Source organism: Oreochromis niloticus, unplaced genomic scaffold (genome assembly GCF_001858045.2).
Source record: "Oreochromis niloticus isolate F11D_XX unplaced genomic scaffold, O_niloticus_UMD_NMBU tig00001462_pilon, whole genome shotgun sequence".
Taxonomy (NCBI): domain Eukaryota; kingdom Metazoa; phylum Chordata; class Actinopteri; order Cichliformes; family Cichlidae; genus Oreochromis; species Oreochromis niloticus.
The window spans coordinates 84,008-105,599 of NW_020327391.1; the positions used below are offsets into that span (position 1 = coordinate 84,008).

The window sequence follows — 21,592 nt, forward strand, 5'->3', positions numbered from 1 at the left end:
GACTTTAGAAGATTGTAAGTGGTTTTTAGTCCGATAATATATAAGTAGTTAGATTTGACAGACTTGTTTACATTTTGGCTTTATGTTAATATAGGTTGCAACGGGCACAGAGGAAACACAGCACAACTTCTTAAGGGTTTAAAATAATAATAAATAAATGAATAAATACAGGAAGGTCTCTTAAGGGTTTTTGTGTGTGCTTTTAGGGATAGTTTTAGGGGGGAGTGTGTGTTTGTGTGTGTCAAACGGGAGGTCTGAATACAGCTAGTGAGCTGGTGACAGACGCTGTAACATGAAAACAGAGGAATTAGAGACTAGAATGTCCTAGAAAGCAATAAAATGCAAATTAGCAAGATGTGAACGGGTTAAACCACGGTTGGTTTCACAAATAATGCTGAATAGAAAGTTGAATGCATGTGTTTAAGACGCCATTTGTGTTTATTAGAGGACATGAATGAATAAATACAGTTCTGAGTTGCTGTAGTGGATGTATAGTAATTGACTGAGTTTTGATATATACATATATATTGAGTGCACTGTATATACCGAAGACTAAAATATTACTTTCAATAGCGACTTGTTTTCAGAAATAAATGCTGGGGTGTTTTATTTTTCCAGTTATGCGTGTGCTGTGAGAATGATTAGAGGTTTCAATTGTTTTTCTTTCATTTGCTCTTTTTGATTATGAAAGGCATGTCCAAAAGAGTCGTATGAGAGCATATTTTGAGTGATTGTAACTGTGTGAGTGCTGTCAGTATTTGATTTGAGGGATTCTGTGTGATTTGTACCAAATAGTAAATAAGTAATAATAACACTAGGGAGGTTTATAGTAGAATGAGTGAAAAGTGGAAGGTTGAGAGAAGAGGGTGTATTGTTTTTAGACCAAGACTTAGTAAAACTAAAGAGGGTTTGTAGACTGTAAATATGAAAAAACAAGTGTTTGATTAAGCTGTAGAAACAGGAAAGAGAAACAGAAAATACTGTGCTGCTGTGTGTGTGTGTGTGTGACTGATGATGTCAGGGGAGCACCCAGAGAAATAGACAGACGAGTTAAATTCTAAGAAGATGAAGCGAATGCATGTTTTAAGAAAAAGTAATAAAATTATATTAATTACAGGTTTTAGAAAAGAGACAGACCAAGAGAAATAAATACATGAACTAACAATTACATTAATGAATTGAAAACGCACGTACACAAACTGTTACATGTGGAATTATTGTTGGAAAGTCTAATACACACATGAAATAAAGAAAGCAGTTTACACTCCTTTAATTTCCAGAAACAGTGTGTCCCCTAGACCTGATAACACCCTTGCCCAGTTGGCCCCTGTATCAGGCGAGCATGGAAGGCTGGACAGCCCATGACGGGTAAGATCCCACCTCGAAACCCTGGGACAACCTAAGGCAAGGCGCAGTCACGATTGCTTGAACCTAAGTCCCGGAGTGACCTTGGAGTCACTGGAGGAGACGGGACTTCAAGCGTAAAGCCGCTGGGCACAGGCGGAGGGGAAATGTCATTAACAATGACCAGTAATGAGCCAAAGAGAGAAAACACACCCTGTCAAAAGGAGTCTGAAACACTGCAAAAGAAACATTTATAAGATCACAAAGAAACATTTATAAAAATCACACATACAAACAGAAAATGCACTAACCTTACAGAGATAAGCTCATGAAGATTAATGCATAGATAGTGATTAAAACCTAGCTAAGAACACAAACAAATGTAATTCAATCAGCTTGCTAATTTCATGAGTGTTAAAATGGTGTGAATGTTGAAGAAAATACACTTAAAACACACTTGGATAAAATAGAGTTGTGGAATAACTCAAAAGTAGCTGTATGACAAGGGAGTGAGTTATGGAAAACAAAAAAAAAACAAAAGAGAAAGGATTAAAGTAGTTTAAAAGGGTGACTTAGGAGTGCTCTTGCACTGATTGATCAAAGCAAGTGATTAGTATAGAAAGAAAATGAAAGTAATTGAATAATGTGGTAAGGTTTAAACATGTATTTCTCTTGCCAAGTTAACTTGTGGAGATGTCACTCAGTATGTAAATTAGCTGGAGTGAGTGACGACAGAGGAGCTTTGTGTTTGTGTGTGTGTGTGTGTGATTGAGGCCTTGAGGAAAGGAAGCAAAGTAGGCAGTTCAGAGGTGCAGCTTTGGACAGGAAATTTATAATTTAGTGATGGTACGTTGTTGAAATCGGTTTACATCTTATGCTGAATGAAAACATGGCAGAGTGAGGAAGGGTGACATTGTGCAAACGGTGCAGCTTTTGACGAGGTTTTCAGTGCAGTGAACGGGTGAACTTTGAGATTGTTTCAGATTTTTGAGGCTGTTGTTTTTATTTCAAGAGAGGGAGTTTGATTAAACATGGATATGTCTGAGAGGGGCCCAAAATTTTTGTAGTAGTGCACTCAGAAAAAACCTGTCAGGTGATTTTGTTTTGTACTTTGATGAGCTAATAATCAGCTCTCCTTCTTTCTCATTTTTGTTCTGAAGCAGGCCTGGAAGAAAGTGAACTAACAGCGCGGACAAAATTTCCGGACAAACAAATATGAGGTGACTTTTCCAGATTTCAGTGGGTGGAGGAAAGGCTACCTGTGGGGACCTGATCAGATTGAAAGTCCCTGTCTAAAAGGATTGTAGCGAGCCAATCCAGACAAAAGCATAAAGAACTATTTTCTAAAAAAGAGAAAACAAAATAAAACAAGTGAATGATCTCATTTTCCTGAATGTGGAGAATCTGATTATTCGTGCGGGAGTCTCGAATATTGGAAATATGTGTGAATGCATGTGAGTGAATGTGTGTGACTGGACCAAAGAGAGGATGAATAAATGTGGACAAACAATTTACCATGCCAGCAAGAGAAAGGGGGATGCTTTGTTTTGCTTTTGCCATGAGCAGGAGGAGTGGAAGACTTAATTCTGGGGATGCTGATGTTTGCTTGGAGGGAATTTTTGTTTTATTTACTGGGGTTGGATTATGTTATTACATTATAAAATGCAAAATGCTAAAAGGGAAACATTTTTTGATATAACTCATGTTACCACTAACTGAAGAAACACATGATTGATGACTGTTCTGTTTTAAGTTTAGTTTTTGTTATAACACAGATTGGATCATAAAGGGGGAGTGTTGAGTATGAAATGTAAAGTATAGGTTTTGTTTGCAGGAAATTCCAAGGATCCAGAGTTCGATGGAGCAAGGAGTTCGAGAACATTTGACATGATGATTAAATTGATCTTATTCCTTAAATACAGGTTTTCAGGGCCGGAGCGACATACCGGAGAGGAGGATGGCTGAAGGGTTTGGAGAGATGATATGACTAACCTTTTTTCCCTTTTAATTTGTTAAGCTTGGGTGAAGCATTTTGAGTTTTTTTGCCACATGAGATGTGTCAAAAAGAGAGGGATTTAAGGGGTAATTTGAAATGGGTTCTAGGATCATTTTATGACTTTTGGGGTTGTTGATAATTTAGATATGGTAAAACTGAGGCAGAAATTGTTATTTTTAAATAAAGTTATTTTTAAAGTAAAATGAACTGAATCCTGTTTAGAAGATAAAATGCCAGTGTTCATGAGAAGTTGTACACCCAATTTAAAGGGAAATTGCGGGACATTTTTGAATAAAAGATATGCTTTGGGGAAAACAAGTGAAGATTTTAGGAGTAGAAAATGTGTGATTTCTTCTTGATTTTTAGGATAAGTTGTTATAATGTAGGCTTTAGAAACAGATATTAAACAGATTTATTTCTAGGGTAGAGGAGAGTTTTTTATGAGGATGTTAAAAGTGTTACTGACCCAAATGAATAGTATTGAAGATTACATACACAGGAATGATTTCATACACATTGCATTTTGTGCTTATTAAAGAAATGTTGCTCAAGTCAATAACTGAAGGGCAAAAGCTTTGTTTGGCGCGATGTCCAAGCAATTTATTGTGCAAGATGACAGAGCACTGAAGGCTGCGCACGCTTACAGACATATAGAGTTCATCAACACATATGACAGTATTGATTTGAGGCCAAGGGCCTGAAATTCCTTTAGCTTTTAACTGAATTTGAGTTGGCCCACTAACAAGTGACAGAAAAGAGGAACGGAATAGGAGTTTCCGTGTAACTAAACTGTGTGACGTAAAATATTGAGATAACACATGCAGCTCCAGATTAGTCTTATTATATAAAATGCAGTTACAGAATAACAAATGCTTGTTGAAGGGACCAAGTTTTTTGTTTAAAACAGAAGCAAAGGGAGAAAGTTTATATATTTTTGGTTAAGTCTGATAAAGTATAAATTAGAATGTATCATTACAGTAAGAGCAGCAACATGAAATAAAATGATATATTAAAACAGGAAATAACACAGGAACTGTGAGTTCTAAAATACAGTTAGAGTTCAGCTTTTAGCTATGATGAAATTTATTTAGGAGCTATTGATAATGTGCTTACACTAAGTGGTTGTTTTTTCTTTGATCCTTGTGTAAAATAAGTGGTAATGATGATTTTTCTTGTGAAAGGTGATTTTAGGCCAGAGCTGTGACAGTACAGGATGTTGAATAGAGTGAACAACAGGAAACATAGGACAGCAGTGCTGTAACACTGTTAAAATGCTGTAGATTGAGATGAGTGATGTTTAAGATTATATAGGAACAAAAGTCAGAAGATAATTAGGTTTATGCTTTTGACTCCCAAACATAATAGGTTGAATCAAGTTTGAATAAAGAGAACAATTGAGGGACATAAGGTAGGGAAGCCGTAGTAGGGAGAAAGTGTTTTCTATCCCTTACAGGAGAAGATTTCCACTAGAGAGGGACCCAGAAAAGGAGCAGAGACCACTTAAGCATGAAGTGTTTTCAAGTGGGAGCTGGCGTTTTGTTACTGGACCACCTAGATCAGCGGTCCCCAACCCCCGGGCCTCGGACCGGTACCGGTCCGTGAGTCGTTTGGTACCGGGCCGCGAGAGTTGAGGCTCAGGTGTGAAATGTATGGTTTTCAGGGTTTTTATCGGTTTTCAGCGTTATTTTGTTATCGTTTTTATCGTTAACTCGGTTTTCCTGGGTCTTTTCACGTGTGTTATGAATAAATCTTCTTTTTTTTCGGTACCGGTACTAGTTTTATTTTATTGTATTTATCCGCGACACCTTAAAGGCCGGTCCGTGAAAATATTGTCGGGCATAAACCGGTCCATGGCGCAAAAAAGGTTGGGGACCGCTGACCTAGATGACATGAGGTTATTGTCTGATTTGCTGAGTCAGGGGACGGCTAGAGAGGGTCAGAGCGAAGGCAGTGGACCTGGGAAGGGTGGTTTCGGGGCCCATGATGCCATTAATGGATCTAGAGGTGACAGAGTGGGTCGAGGAGTGACACAAGAAAATGGTGTAGTGACGTCTCTGGAAGAGACGTCAAGAGAGGGAATTGTGGAATTACAGGGATTATTTTACATAACCATCATCTTTATCATTGCATTAATTATCATTTCATCCAAGCATTTATTGAAGTTGCTGGCATTATGTTATAATTTGTATTACAGGGGTTATCATAATCAAATATTAACATGTTTATTACAGGTGCAGTTAGAACCACTTAGATCGTTGAGTTAAATCTATAACCTTAAAAGCTTATATGCTGAGTATATTGTTACAGTAAAATAGTAGCTGAGCAAAGGCCTGAATGTATTCAGCTTCTTGTTGCATTTGAGTTTGCCTAGTAACAGGTGACAGAGGGACGACAAGTCCATGGGGACCTCAAAGGCCTGAGATCATCACCATATTTGGAAGAGGATGCCAGAAAGGGGAACTCCTGTGTCTGCATTTATCTCTTAGAATAGATCATTATCTGTAGAGGAGGCAAACAATGTTCTTAAGATGCAAATAATGTGCTTGTAAACGCAAGAGGGGGCGTTATAATACCCTGATGGTATAAAAGCAATCTGAAGTGTATTTTCGGACGGGGATTTACAACTGATGTGTTGCAGTTTACATCTCCCCACGCTGCGTGTATTCATTAAAATCAATTGTTTGACCGACCTCTTCTGGACCATCATTGTTTTACTCTCGTCCTCAATTTCGGACCCGTAACACCACCCCCGTGCATGCTGGTCCTATACCCACACTCTAAAAAGTAATTAATGGGACCTTTAGTCATTACTTACATATATATGTTGTTGTGAAATGAAAAATCAAGTTCATAAATACTGTTAGACTTCCTAATTACAATTTTTATTTTATGGAGTTCGGGTGACACATAAATTATGCCTCTTTACTCAATATATAATCGTGATTTGTCTGAATTTAAAATCTTCTTTTAATCAAAAAACAATATAATTTTAAGTTCTGTCGATGTAAAATACAACTTGATGACGTGTAAACAGCTCACAGTTCCCTTCTTCTACTCAAGCGGACATATTCAACAGCACGTGTTCAAGGTTTATCAAGAGCTGTGTTCGTCGCGAACGGTGAGTAATTTTATGCGAAATTGCACATATTTGCAGTCGCTCTGGATTTTGTTAGTTTACTTTAAAACAACGACGTAACATACATAACATACATCTTAGCTTGCCCCCGCGTTTGTGTGTTTTAATATACACACAGCAGCTAATTCCGCGATAGCATAAATTGTTGGGCTCTTTTTGGAAAATTTAACACTGACGTTACTCTAATGCAGACCACTGTAATTGTCTTATAATTTTTAAAAGATAGCGGACGTTGTTAGCCCCAGCGCAAACTACTATGCTAACGTAGCTAGCCAAGCTAAGTTGTGTTCACTGTGAGTTTATTTTTGAAATGTAAAATTTATTTTTTGAAGGGAAGCATTTTATGTTAGTAATTGTTAAGAAACGCTTCTAAATTTTCGTAACGTTACGGGGTGAAGTTCAACCCCATTGGCTTCTGCGCAGGAAGTGCAGTCGCCATTAGTCCGGTGTGTCTGTTGACCGCTAAGAGCGGTTCTTCACCGGCTGCTCGGCCTATTTTCACAGGTAAAAGACCAGACTTAAGTGCACTGTGCCGCATATGGTAGGGTAGTTAGCTGTCCCTAATTTTTGGGGACTTTCCGTGTTTTGTAGAGACGTAGAGGCGACGTGCATTGGCACTGGCTGTAACATTGATATGCCTCAATAAAGTTTGAAAGTAAGAAAAAAATCAATAGCGGGCCGCCATCTTGGTTGGGTCCCCATTCGCCGCCAGTGCATTTTTTTCTACTGAGGAATGTATTCACCCATGGTAAATAAGGAAAATGTTTAAATATTTTTCCAAACAGATAAGGCAAGAAAGGTCAATAATCCCACATATGGTTTCAGTTGTATGCCAGTTTTTGCAACACCAGGGTGCACAAAAATGACCATATCTTTTGACTCAGCATTGATTCCAATTTGGTTTTGGAGAATGAAATGAAAACAGATCAAGTGGGATTATTGACATTGTAGCTTGTGTATAAAAAAAGTTTGGGTTTTTTTTCGTATTTACTGTCAGAAATGATTCTGTCCTGTCATGCCACACCTTATGTTTGCTTTTGTTGATAAATATATATTGTCCCGATTCGAAATACTGAGATCCACAACAAAATACCAAAGGCCCAGAAGGATGCAATCAAACGGAAGAGTTTATTGAATACACATGCGGGGAGGTACGAACTGCCAAACATCAGTTGTAGAACTCCGCCCAAAAATACACTTCAGATTGCTTTTATACCATCAGGGTATTATGACGCCCCCTCATGCGTCTACAAGCACATAATTTGCATCTTAAGAACATTCTTTGCCTCTTCTACAGACAATGATCAATTCTAAGAGATAAATGCAGACACAGAAGTTCCCCTTTCTGGCATCCTCTTCCAAATATGGTGGTGAGGTCCCCATGGACTTGTCCTCCTCTTTGCGTCACCTGTTACTAGGCAAACTCAAATGCGACAAGAAGCTGAATACATTCAGGCCTTCACTCCAGCCTGTTTCTTGATTAAATGTATTATATGTGTTTTGTAAGCGTGCATGCATTGAACCTTCCATAGCTCCAAGCCACTTACTCCATGTTTCGCCGGGACATTCACGCCCAACGGAGCTTTCAACCTTTTAATTGACTGAGCCACAACTCATTAATAAGCACCAAATTGCAATGTGTATAACATGATTACAGTTGCGCCTGCAATGAGAGATTATTATGTGATTATGATAACACCTGTAGTACAGACTTTAATGTAATGTCAGCAGCTTCAATAACTGCTTCAATGAAGTGATTATTATATGGTTTAATGCAATGATCATGACTTAATGCAAAGTTAATTAATGCAATAATGATAATGATAATAAGCATAAGTAGCAGTAAAATATTCCTTATTCCACAATATATATATATGTATGTGTGTGTGTGTGTGTGTGTGTGTGTGTGTGTGTGTATATATATATATATATACACATATATATATATATATATATGTGTATATATGTATATGTAATTTTTTTTTTTTTGGAGTTAACACATTCCTCAGTAGAAATACATGCACTGGGGGCGAGTGGAGACCCCTCCAAGATCGCGGTTGGTGGGGATACACGCTCCAACAGACTGGCCCAGTCCATGTCACCTCTATGTATATTTGATCTATGGAAAGCCACGTTAGGCTTTCCAGCACCCAGTGTATTCAGGTCTATGTAGTTTTGAATGTTTGGTTCTAGCTCACACAGCTTTGACAGGTGAAACTTATTCACTGTATTGAAGACTCACAGGTGAAGTTGAAAATACCATCTTTTGTATTTTTGTGCAGGCACGACTTTCTGGTGTTATACACTGTCCTGGCGTTGCAGATCTAGGGGTTCCAGTTAAGACGTGGTCAGCCTTCTAAAGAAAGTGGGAATCTCACCGAAATATTCAATTACTTTGCTGTGTTTCTTGCCAGGACTAAGGCTCAAACCATCATCTTCTCCTGGTATCGAATACCAAGGGACCTTCTGAAGTAAGCTTTAACAAGTAAGCTTGAATTGAGTAATTCAGAATCATGAAGTATGGATTGGCCTTGCAAAATCTGTAAATTTGCAACCTCCACTAAGGAAGAGCTGATGAAACATTATAGGTTACGCCATATCCCTAGTGTACAGCCTCTGCCATGTCCTTACCTAGATTGTTTTTGTTCATTTAAGTCATGGGGTAGCCTAAAATCACACATATCAAGGAAACACTCAACTCACTCAACAGTGAGAACCTCTGAAATACTCAGTTTCTGTTGCCAGTTCTGTAATGTGGGCACATTTTCCACTGAAAAAGAGTATTTTGAACACCTTGGTCAACATTTGAAAAAGCAAGAAACCGTGTCCTGTGTTTTCAAAAATTGTAGTTTCAAAACTAACATTTATGGAACATTTGCGTCACATAAACATCGCAAGCACACTCCCCACTCTTTAGATGAGTTTAAAGAAGACGTTTTAAAGAGGTTTGAAAAGCCTTTACAAACAGATCAGTGCAGCGATGTAGTTAATCAGGAGGGTGAACAATCTGACATTGAGGAGTTTAGAGATGATGATGTGAATGTACTGCCAAAGTTGATTGAAAGAAGCTTGGCTCATTTGATGTTGAAATTAGAGAGTTCATTTCAGGTTCCCAACCAATGCATTGATGAGCTTGTAGAGTTGTTGCATTTTATTTGTCATTCAGCTTCCGCTCCCATCATGAAAGACATTTTACAGTCCTTCTTGAAGAGACACAACTGTGAAGTTGATGAAGCCATTGTGTCTGAAATGGTGAACAACATATGTGTTGCTAACCCTGTTAGCGCTGCCCTTTGTGATGGTGGTCCTCTCTCTTCTGCCTTCAAAAGAAGAAAGTATTTTAATGAACATTTTTCTGTCGTGGAGCCGATTGAGTATATTCTTACTGGAGAGAGTAGCTTCCAGTATGTTCCCATTCTAAAGTCTTTACTTCAGGTTCTTAGCAGGAAAGATATACTAGACCTGATCTTGAGTGAAGCAGAGGTGCAGAGAACTGTGTACAACTCATTTCATGACGGCACCTTTTACAAAACCAACGAGTTGTTCTCAAAAAATGACCTTACAATTGCGCTAAATCTCTATGTGGATGACTTTGAGATTTGCAATCCTCTCGGTACATCCAGGAAAAAACACAAAATCACATCTGTATATTGGGTGTTAGCTGATGTCCCTTCATTGCTCAGATCTGAGCTAAACTCAATCTTCTTAGCAATTCTTTGCAAGGCTGAGGATGTAAAGAGATTTGGTTACAGTGCTGTGTTAGAGCCACTGCTCAAAGATCTTGTGGTCTTAGAGGAGGAAGGACTGTATGTTTCATCACTGGGTAGAAGAGTCAAAGGCACAGTGTTTAGTGTAGTTGCAGACAACCTTGGTGCCCATTCTATGGGGGGATTTGTTGAGAGCTTTTCCAGTTCATATGTCTGTAGGTTTTGTCTTGGTGAAAAGTCACAATTTCAAGATGGTGAAGTAAGAAATAAGGCATTCCCACCCAGAACAGCGGAACAACACACACTGCATGTCCAGGCTTTACAGGAAAATAACAGTTTGATGCATGTTTATGGAGTGAAGAGACAGTGTGCACTGACGGCAAAACTTAAATATTTTCATGTTTTGTCTGGATATCCACCTGATGTGTTGCATGATCTCTTTGAAGGTGTAGTGCCCCTAGAAATAGCACTGTGCCTAAGACTATTCATTCACAACAAATACTTCACTCTTGAAGAGCTGAACAAATGCATCAAAGAGTTCCCCTATAAATGGTCGGACAAAACCAATGCACCACAGCTTGTTCCTGTGAACTTTGCCCAACGGAAAAGTGTGGGGGGCAATGCCCACGAGAACTGGGCTTTGCTTCGTCTCTTGCCACTCATGGTTGGATCAAAAATCCCTGAGGCTGACCCAGCATGGGAATTGCTTCTTGTGCTTCGAGACATTGTTGAGCTTGTTGTGAATCAAGTGCACACAGAGGAGACCATTTGCTTCCTGGACAGTAAGATATCTGAGCATAAACACAGGTTTCTCATGGTTTTTCCAGAGCAACGCCTCATTCCAAAACACCATTTCCTAGAACATTATCCAGAACTTATCAGGGCTTATGGTCCTCTGGTGTCACTGTGGACAATGCGGTTTGAGGCAAAGCACAGCTTTTTCAAGCGTGTTGTCAGACATACTCGTAGTTTTAGAAATATTCTGCTGTCACTGGCCATGAAGCATCAGTTGTTGCTTGCTTATAACCAACATGATTCCAGAGCTGTCAGACCATTACTACAGGCTACAACACTGTCTACAATGGATGTTAGTGTTCTGCGAGAGGATATCCAAGAAGCACTGCAGGCTAAGTTTCCTGGTGAGACATGTGTCCAGATAGCCAAAAGTGTGTGTTACAGAGTCACCAAGTACACTAGTGGAATGATCCTGGCTTATGGTTCCACTGGTGGTCTACCAGATTTTGGGGAGTTGATCCAGATTGTGGTTTTGAAAGGCAATGTGGGATTCATAGTGAAAGGTGTAACTGCTTGGTCAATTGAACATCTGAGGAGCTATGTGCTTGAGAAAACTGGTACAGTGAAAGTCATAGAGGCAGCTGAGTTATCAGACACGGTCCCCTTGATTTCTTACATTTGTGGCGGAACAACCATTATGACTCTTAAGTGCAGCATTTATGTTCCATAAATGATTTCCATACTTTGTGTGGAGATTTTCAGCTGAAACAAGACAAACCCAAATCTCAGTCTTTCTACTATTTTTAGAGATGGCATATAGTTAATTGGCTCCTAGTTTCCATACATGGAGATCAAATTTTATTATATTATGCACTATTTAGCTGTTACTAAGAATTACAGAAACATGTCAAAAATTTGGTCTACAGGTTACCTAATGTCACAACCGTCTCAACTTCGAGTGATCCTTGCAGATCATGATGTCCGTAAAGTTGTACTACCATCTGGAATCCCAGAAACGGTGGATGACCTTTATTCAGCCATCCGTGATACCTTTTCCATTACAAGAGACTTCTGTCTTCACTATAAAGATGCTGATTTTGGTGATGAGTTTTTTACCCTTGTTTCGACAACTGACCTTAAGGACAAGGACACAATCAAGATTGTGTTTCTCCAGGACCAGGAGCCTACAATAACCTTGACCTTAAGTGATGTGACCAACGTGACTGATAATCCATCTGAGGAGGACTCTGTTGACACCTCATCTGTGTCAACTAATGACACTCTGATTCTTTCCGCATCTGAAGATAGTCCAGGGCACCGTTACCAGCGCTGGCCTGTTCAGTTTCAGATTCCCAGCTTTTCTGACCTCACAGAGATCCAAATTCGGTCAGCCAACGAGCGCTTCCAAAAAGATGGGACTCTTCTCCCTACAAAAGATTTAATTCCACTGCTTCCTGACATCCTTAGAAAACTAGCAGAAGCTATTTATAAGTATACTGCTTATCCATCCAGTCTGCAGATCAGTGAGGTTGCAGAGGCCCTGACTCTAAAGCATCCCTGCCTGAAAGAACCAGGGTCCTTCAATGGATGCTATGGGTGGGCGCAGCGTCTAAAGTACAAGATGAACAATTTCGGAAGCAAGCTTAGAGGTCTTGCCTGCCCTGAAGTTGAAGTAAACTCACTTAAGAGGAAAATGACATGTGACCAATACCCGGCAAAGAATGTCAAAAAACCAAAGAAGGCTGAGGTGAACTACCTACCCCCTCATGCTCAAGGTGAAACTAGTGAAAGTTTGGAAAAAGAGAGAATCGAGCTACTGAGTGAAGTGATGAAAAGGGACAACTCCAGAGTGGTAGCTCAGAAAATGGACAAGACGTTCAGCCTTCGTCGGGAGGAAATAGTGAAAGAGGCCCTGCCATCAGTGACTTCATGAAGCGCTGGCCTGCTCTTTTTAGCCAGGTACAGGTGAGATAAAATGTTTATTAAACCAGTGTTTTTGTGTTGTGGATTGATGAAATTACAAATTGAAGTCAGATAAATAAAAAATGTAGAAATGCATATATTTACACCTAATACATTTAAATGTTTACAAATGCACATTTGGATTTTCATTTATGAATTATTTATACTTATGTCTCTTGTTGTATTTTATTCTGGTGTGCCCTGCAGATATGTGAAGAATTTAAGAGGATAACAACAGTCAGCCTTGAATCAACCTTTCTGGCCAGGCTTGACCAATGCACCCCAAAACTGATGGCCTTGACCCTGTCAAAAGGAGGAGCTGCAGGTCTGAGGATGAGGCAGATTAAGGACATGCTTCTGCAGGTATAATGAATAACTTTATGAATAGACCTTTATTTGCATCTGCCTTACTTTTTTCATGTCAAATGTTGATATGGCTGCTTTGAACAAGGTCCATTATATACTAACACTATTTTTTTCCAAAATTGTTCATATTTTGGTTACACTTGCATCTAGGGCAAAAGAAGAAAATATGTCGTCTGTACAATATACACTGTTTATTATTTTTAAATAAAGCTCTATGATTTACATAAAGTGTTTCACACGCGCAAGCACGTTAACAATACATAACATGGAGGAAGACTGTATCTGTGCCAGTTACATTGTAATTGAATGAATGGATATTTATTGTTATTATACAAGTTCAGAGCACAAGTAGAACAAAATGTATCTTTATTTTAGTGTTTTTACTTATGAAGAAGGAATGTCCAGGTGACAAGCGCAGCATTTGTCAGATCTCCGCAGAGTGAGACAGCCATGCCCCCCACTGTGTGCGGAGTAAGCAGGTCCAAACAATAAGAAACTCAGGAGAATAGCCAGATCACCTTTTCCACCTTATTCCAAATGAACTTTTTTATTATTTAATTTAAAAAATGCTATATCATTATGGATATCATTTTCAGTATATGAAGTAAGCTACTTACATCTGATTTTTTTTTTTAACACATCTATTTTTTTTCTATCAATCAGGACAACACAGTTGAAAAGCGCAGAGAAATTGCTATTCGCTGCCTCATAGTCTATCTTGGAGAGAAGGAGGAGGATCTTTTCAAACAATACAGCGTAAGTACTTGAGTTGGTTTTTAATTTTTTGTTTAGTTTTGAATGCATGTCTCTGTAGGGTCTTTGTGTTTTGTTCATTGGATTTTCTGTTCAGGGTTGAGTATTTAAGTCATTCAGTGCCACAGACGTCTTTAGACGTCAAAATGAATCCGAACGCTCAGTGCCATAGACGCCTCTTGAGCTTTTTATTGAATTGAGAAGGTGGTGGAGTTGATTACATGGATAAAATCCCACCAGCGTGACAGTCGGCTCTACTGAGAACGAGTATTGTGGCGCGATTTTTGATCCAGCTCGTCATTTCGAGCTTGAGGTGTCTGCAGCCTGACGTCATGGTTTTTCTAGCGATTCCAGTGAACATGAACCGGATTTATCTGACCAGTATCTCCTGTTAGAAACTTCTGAAGGCAGCAGGGACCAGAATAATGAACGATTTGCTGCATAAAACACACAGAAATTGTTCATAGACGAACCGATGGCCGGGTGGGGGGTGAACAGACTAAGTTGCGCACTCACTTGTGCACATGCGGGAGTAACACACACACACAGACTCTCTGAATCATAAATCAGTCGCTTTTTTCTCATATATTTTTCAAATGTTGAAATTGTCTATAAACAACTATTTTTATACACAAAATAATCTGCCAAAAGTACATTTTTACAGATGATTTTTTTACTTTCATAGTAGTAAAACATAGTTGAGATGTTGCATGAATCATTGAAACACGAAATATTTACATCAAAGTCACTGATCTGCTAGAAAAACCTATTTACACAAAGCGCTTTTGATCCAGAAACAGGTGTTTTGTCATGAAAGTTTCTCTTTTCTACTGCAAATTTCTAAATAACAGAGGTAGAAACATTTTTTTTGCTGCTGAAAGAAGAGAGACTCATTTTTGTCATGGTGGTTTCAGAATTCACATAGTCATAGAACAAAATATTCTGTGAGCCTTCAAAATCAGTGAAAAAGCTAAATATTTCTGGCACTGAGGGGGGTATGAAATCTGAGAGTGGCTGGCACTGAATGAGTTAAGGGACATTCCAACCCCAAGTGAAGATATGTCTATTGCCATGTATAAGTGAGAAAAAAAGCATTTCAGAATTACAATCCGAAGATGTTTATTGCCATTGTCATTGAACATAATTTGCTGAATAGAAACCTGTTTCCGTGATAAGGTGCAACATAAACACACAGGATAAAAAATGTTGTAGCCAGCGCACTTTTCCTGATCTGGCAGCAGCTTTAGCAGAGCATAAACAATGGAAGTGAATGGCAGGTACTAGCATTTTGTGTGCAAAAGTGATTAAAATCACTCAATAATGATACCAAGTATTCCTGGGGAGCTCAACAATCATGCTGACTGCAAATGAAAAGTATGAATTGACATGAAGGATTTTCAGGAGCCGATTTAGACTTGGGACTACATTACGACAAAGCACTGCTGTAAGCCTCCACATGGTTATAACACAGCAGTTGAAGCCACTGCCGACCAGTGTCTATAAACCAACATGCTATTTGTGCAATATTTCTTCAACAAATCAAAGACCCATCCATTGTTACTGCAGCTTACTATGCTTGTATAGTAGTGGCTGTGTGTGTTTGTTTATGGAAGCTGGAGGCTTTTTCAACTGTTGCGTTATATCCATGCACCATGCAGTGGATATTTACAGCGGTGTTTGTCGTAACTGCAATGTAGTCTCAAGTCTAAATCAGCTTCTGCAAATCTTCCGTGTTACTTTTGCACTTTTCATTTGCCGTGAACATGTTTACTGAGCTCCCAAGAAATATTTGTTGTCATTACTGAGTCATTTTAATCACTTTTGCACACAACATGCTAGCACCTGCTATTCACTTCCATTGTTTATGCTATGCTAAAGCAAATGGATTGCTTCCGGATCAGGAGAATTAGTGTGCTGTTTACAAAAGGCTTGTTTCTCACTTTCTAACTGTGGCAATATGGCAATAGATAAAATTTCACTTAGAAGTGGAATAACCCTTAAAAATGATTTATTAGATTTTCTTTTCAAAGTGGAAAAACAAAACTGTGAAAAACAAGACATTTTTTATTTTAAACGTTGGATTATGGTTTAATTTAGCTTTTAAAAATTACAGAATGACGAAGTAAAATCACTAAAAAACACAAAAGACAACCTGTTTTAGCTTATTTTCCTACCTGTAGTAGTTCATTCCCTTATGCACGTCATCCTGAAGTGCTTGAGCTATGTATTTTATACATCCTAACATTTAATTTCTCCTACAAGGATGAGGAGGAGCTCAACGCAGACCTTGCAATGCAAATCATGAAGATTGCTATCATTGGTGATGGGCCTGCAACCATCATCGTTGAGGGATCCAAGATCCTGGAGAGGATTGATGTTGCCAGATCCTGTGCTTTGATGATGGGAGTAATCTACGCTCTGAACCTTTCCTATCCCAAGCAGCTGAAATTTACCTTTGAGGTATTTCAAAAGCTATGCCTTGAGCTTGATGGACAAAAAGCCAGCCCTAAAGTAATGAATCTTAAGTTTGGTATTTTCTAGAGCAGACTTGATAGACCATTCGTGAGTTTCACAAAAACCTTATTCCTGCATTTCTGGCACTACTTCATTGTGTTTTACTAAATTTTAAAGCGCTGTTCTTAAGTCTTCTGAGTTAATGTTTTGCCGTGTCTTAAATGCTGTTATTTGCACATTTTTAAGGAATGCGTTTAATTTCTCCCATGACCTGTGTTCTAAGGGTACTGGTGTGTTTTAAAGTTTGTGTAATGCCCTCTTTAGCTGGCCTTAATCTTGAGGGTGAAAAGTCAAATATAGAAGAGAATCAAGAATACTTTGTAAGAGTGCTGACAAAGTTGAATGAAAGAAGCTTTGCTCATTTTATGTTTAAATTAGTGCATTTAATGTATAGCAGCCTGTCATCTTTTGTTTTGATTCACTGTCACATGTAAAAAAAAAAAGAGGATTCAAGTAGTAGGTTGTATTACAATTTTAATACACAGTTCCTTAAGTTTCAGCGGGCAATTTGTGTTCTAGGAAACTGAAGCCCACAAATCTTGCACTTCGCACGCACGTTAAAGAATTGTGATGTTTGTTATTGTAATTAAATGGGTCTAACTCATTTGAATACATCTGTCTGAATTTCTATTCTTTCTGAGCACCAGGTACGAGTCCCTTAGCTGATGTCCAGGTATTTGGCATCACATCTGCCGCATTCAAACAAATACACACAACATCCATTTCTTTTTCTGAAGGTCATGACACAAGAGCACACATAGTGCATGTTAAGAATGACCTTCGTTTGGGGAAAAAAGTGATCGACAAGTTTATAAGGTCTTAGAACCTTGACTTCTTTGTGGGCAGGCACCACCATGCATGAGCCTGCCCACGCGGTAGTCATGGTTATAAGACACAGCCAAATGATCAAGGTTGTATTTTGGAGTGACTTAGCCTGCTGGGAAACAGGTAAATGCCCTTATAGAATCTCCTGTAGGACCAAAAAATTACTACACTGTAACCAAAATATCATATTTGACCAACATAAATACTATTTATGCCGACAGTTAAGTTCATTTTAATTATAAATGTGTTTTATTTTGATCAAAAAGTTACTTCACCATACATAAATATAATCTTGGATCAACTTAAATTCCTGTGTATTTGTTGACAATTATTAAGTTCATGTTACTCAGAATGTGTTTTTTTTTTGTGGCCAAAAAGTAACTTCACTATACATAAAATTCACGTTGGATCAACTTAAATTTTTGTGTTCTAGTCGAAAATTATTAAGTTAATTTTACTTAGGAATGTGTTTAATTGTGGCCAAAAAAGCTACTTCACCATACTCAAAAATATTGCTTTGAATTAATGTTATTCTGCCAGAAGTTGGCTTAACTCAAAAATTCTAGTGGAAAACGTTAACATGTTTTTTTTATTTGAACCAATGTTTTATTTATTAGAGTGCAGTGTTGGGAAGGTTACTTTTAAAATGTATTCCATTACAGAATACTGAATACATGTCCCAAAATGTATTCTGTAACGTATTCCGTTACGTTACTCAATGAGAGTAACGTATTCTGAATACTTTGGATTACTTAATATATTATCGTGCTGTTTACAACCACGTGTCTTAATAGCTTACTTATAACTGGGCTCCTCAGGCACTCTTCTTGGCTGCAGTGGTTATTATATTTACATGCTTCCAGCTCCCGTTTTTGCTCCGTGACAGCTCGGACTTTTCCTTTCTCTCCCTCCCTCGCTCACAGACATATAACGTGTATGGAAGTCCATTCTCCTTGCAGCACGGACTACACTGCCCATGAGGCTACATTCTTTAGGGCCATGCCTGTAGCATTCTGCCTTTTAGCTTAGCACAACAACAACAACAAAAAAGCGCTCTCTCACCCAGGAAACACGCAGAGAGAGAGCGCGTCACCCTGTAACCATGGCAACCGTAACGCTGCCGCCTGGAACAACAGAACATAGCTGTCAAACAAACCCAAACAGTCCGGACTCGCGAGAATATGAAACAGGAAAGTACCGCCGTGTAATCCATTTATTTCACCAAAGTAACTGTATTCTGAATACCACCTTTTTAAACGGTAACTGTAACGGAATACAGTTACTCATATTTTGTATTCTAAATACGTAACGGCGGTACATGTATTCCGTTACTCCCCAACACTGCCTATACCAGTCTCTTTATTCATAGAAACAAAATGGCTCTACAGCTCTTACTGACTAATTTAACAAAGTAACAACAAACAAACAAAACATTGACACAAAATATTAACCGACAAATAAACTTGTAAATAAACCCCAAAATATAAGTAAACTAACAACAAACTTTAACTAATTTCAAAATAATAAAAAATAAAGAACAGATAGCTCCAACAAAACGGACAGAATGACTATTAAAAGTCAGCGAGTGTCAAAAATGTTAATGTGGTTATGTTAGTAATACAGTGAGTGCTAATATAATATGGAGGACCACAAGAGCCACGCGCATCGAAATAAAAAATTCTGTGCTTGCTTAATGAATTGTAGAATAAAATCTGCATTTATAAATTCATTTTTGAATTCCAATTTAATAAATAGATTTTTAAAATGGTTTTTAAGTCTTCATTTCAAAAATCTTTTTCGAATTGCACTTTAATAAACTGCATTTCAAAATCCATTTCCCTTTCCTGTTCGCTCATGGATTATTATGCTGGGCTCAGATCTACCCCCCGGCCCAATCCCTTTTTGTCCCCCATAAACCCCCCACCAGAGCAGCCAAAGGTTCGCCATCGAGCCCTGCCCTCAGGGCAATCGAAGTTACACTGCCCAGCCTCGCCCCCCTTAGTTCCTCCTTACCACCTTCATGCTCTGTCTCCGCAGTCTGATGTGTGATGTGTGGAGGGTCCGGGCTGCGAGAATTATGGCAGTGGTGACTTTTCCCAGGAGAAGCTGGGACCCTGTTTACTAGAAAGTTTTAAAATTTCTGTACTTTTAGGTGACAGAAGGAGACATGTGGCCTGGTCAAAACACAGAGAGCTGCACTCTAAAAGATCTTTAAATATAGTAAACATACCTTGTGTGCCACAGACTGCTCCCAAACACGAGGGGGCAAATAATACCTCTAAAACACTTAAGCTGGCTTTATTAAACGTTAGATCTTTAGCTGGGAAAACATTATTAATTAATGATTTAATCACTGAGCACAGCTTTGATTTTATGTTTTTAACTGAAACTTGGTTGGACCAAGGTAACAGTGGAGCTGTTCTCATCGAGACGACCCCTCCTAACTACAGTTTTATCAGTGAGGCCAGGGTGAGCAGGAGAGGAGGAGGGGTTGCTGTCTTATTTAATGAATCATTTCAATGTAAGCAGCTATCTCTTGGAAGTTTTCAGTCTTTTGAATATGTGGCTTTACAGCTGAAGGCTCCATCCAAAGCTGTGTTTCTTAATGTTTACAGGCCTTCCAAATACTGCACAGACTTTTTTTAATGACCTCAGTGAACTGCTGTCTGTGATCCGTGTTGATTTCGACTGTGTAATTATTGTTGGGGATTTTAACATCCATGTAGACAACCCTCAGGACAAAGGGAGTAAAGACCTGAGTAACACTCTGGGCAACTTTGGGCTGACTCAGCATGTAACAGAGGCCACACATAATAGAGGACACACTCTTGACCTACTGAGCTCCAAGGGCCTGAGCATTTCAAAGGTTACTGTGTCTGATGTGGGCCTGTCTGACCATTACTGTGTTTTCTTTGAAAGTAAAATTTCAGCCCACACAAATATATCAACAGCAGTGATCACAAAACGGTGTATAACTGAACACAGTAGTGAGATCTTTAACCAGGTCTTCCCATTAACACCTGACCTATCCAGAGGTTCAGTCAATGAGCTCGTCAATAGCTTCAATGCTAAAATGTCAAATGTAATGGACACTATTGCTCCCATTAAGGTGAAGGTTATCTCTGGAAGGAAAAGTCTCCATGGAGAAACTCCACACTGGTGAAAAATGAAAAAAGAGAGTGTAGGAAAGCTGAGCGCAGATGGAGAAAAACAAACCTCCAGGTTCATTATAACATCTATAAAGAGAAACTTCACAATTATAATTTACAACTGAGGAGTGCAAGGAGGTCCTACTTCTCTGACATCATCACTAAAAACAGTCATAACGCTCGGGTCTTATTTTCTACAGTTGACAGGCTAACAAACCCTCCTGTGTTAGTGGCAGCTGAACTTCACTCAACCATGGCCTGCAATGACTTTGCCAAATTCTTCACAGAAAAAATCCAAAAGATTAGACAAGCAATTAGTACTTCAACAGCAGACCCAGGAAATGTACTGTGTCCACCAAAAACTGTTTAAACACCATCAAACAGTTTCACTCTATTAACAGCAAAGACCTGGAGGACATCTTAGGTCAACTGAACTCCTCTTGCTGTTTAGATGTCCTGCCAGCAAGTTTTTTTTTCAAAAAGGTCACAAAGACTTTGGAGTCAGACCTGTTACAGATCATCAACTTTTCTTTAATGTCAGGTGTGTTTCCAGAATCACTAAAAACTGCTGTAATAAAACCTATACTGAAAAAGGACAATCTTGACAAGACACAAATGAACAACTACAGGCCGATCTCAAATCTTCCATTTTTAAGTAAGATTATTGAAAAAGCAGTTTCTCAACAGCTCAATTACTTCTTAAAACAGAATAACTGCTATGATGCCTTCCAGTCAGGTTTTAGACAGAACCACAGCACTGAAACCGCTCTGACCAAAGTGTTTAATGACATATGTCTGAATACAGACAGTGGAAAAATGTCAGTCTTAGTTTTACTGGATCTCAGTGCAGCATTTGATACAGTTGACCACAACATATTACTCAAACGACTGGAGAATTGGGCAGGTCTTTTAGGAACTGTACTAAACTGGTTCAAAACATATTTAGAAAACAGGAAATACTTTGTATCAATAGGCAACTTCACATCTGAGCAGACAAGTATCACATGTGGAGTTCCCCAAGGTTCCATCTTGGGACCCCTTCTGTTTAACATTTACATGCTCCCACTGGCACAGATTATAAAGAACAACAAAATAAACTATCACA

At 38.7% G+C, this 21,592-nt stretch overlaps 1 protein-coding gene across 5 annotated transcripts; it reads left to right on the top strand.

Moving 5' to 3' along the window:
* The first annotated feature begins 6,244 nt into the window (after positions 1-6,244).
* On the top strand, positions 6,245-17,949 carry LOC102076011 (uncharacterized). Of its 5 annotated transcripts, none has more exons than XR_002060580.2 (3): positions 6,245-6,458; positions 8,759-8,961; positions 16,262-17,949. XR_002060580.2 is itself a non-coding variant. In XM_019355990.2 (3 exons), the coding sequence occupies exons 1-3, from the start codon at positions 13,172-13,174 to the stop codon at positions 16,538-16,540; spliced, it is 444 nt and encodes a 147-aa protein (XP_019211535.1). In that variant the 5' UTR covers positions 13,091-13,171; the 3' UTR covers positions 16,541-17,949. The 5 variants fall into 5 exon arrangements, 2 of the variants coding, with proteins under 2 accessions (XP_019211536.1, XP_019211535.1); XR_002060581.2 differs by having other exon boundaries at positions 8,759-8,947; XM_019355990.2 differs by lacking the exons at positions 6,245-6,458; positions 8,759-8,961 and adding exons at positions 13,091-13,243; positions 13,910-14,002.
* Positions 17,950-21,592: the final 3,643 nt, after the last annotated feature.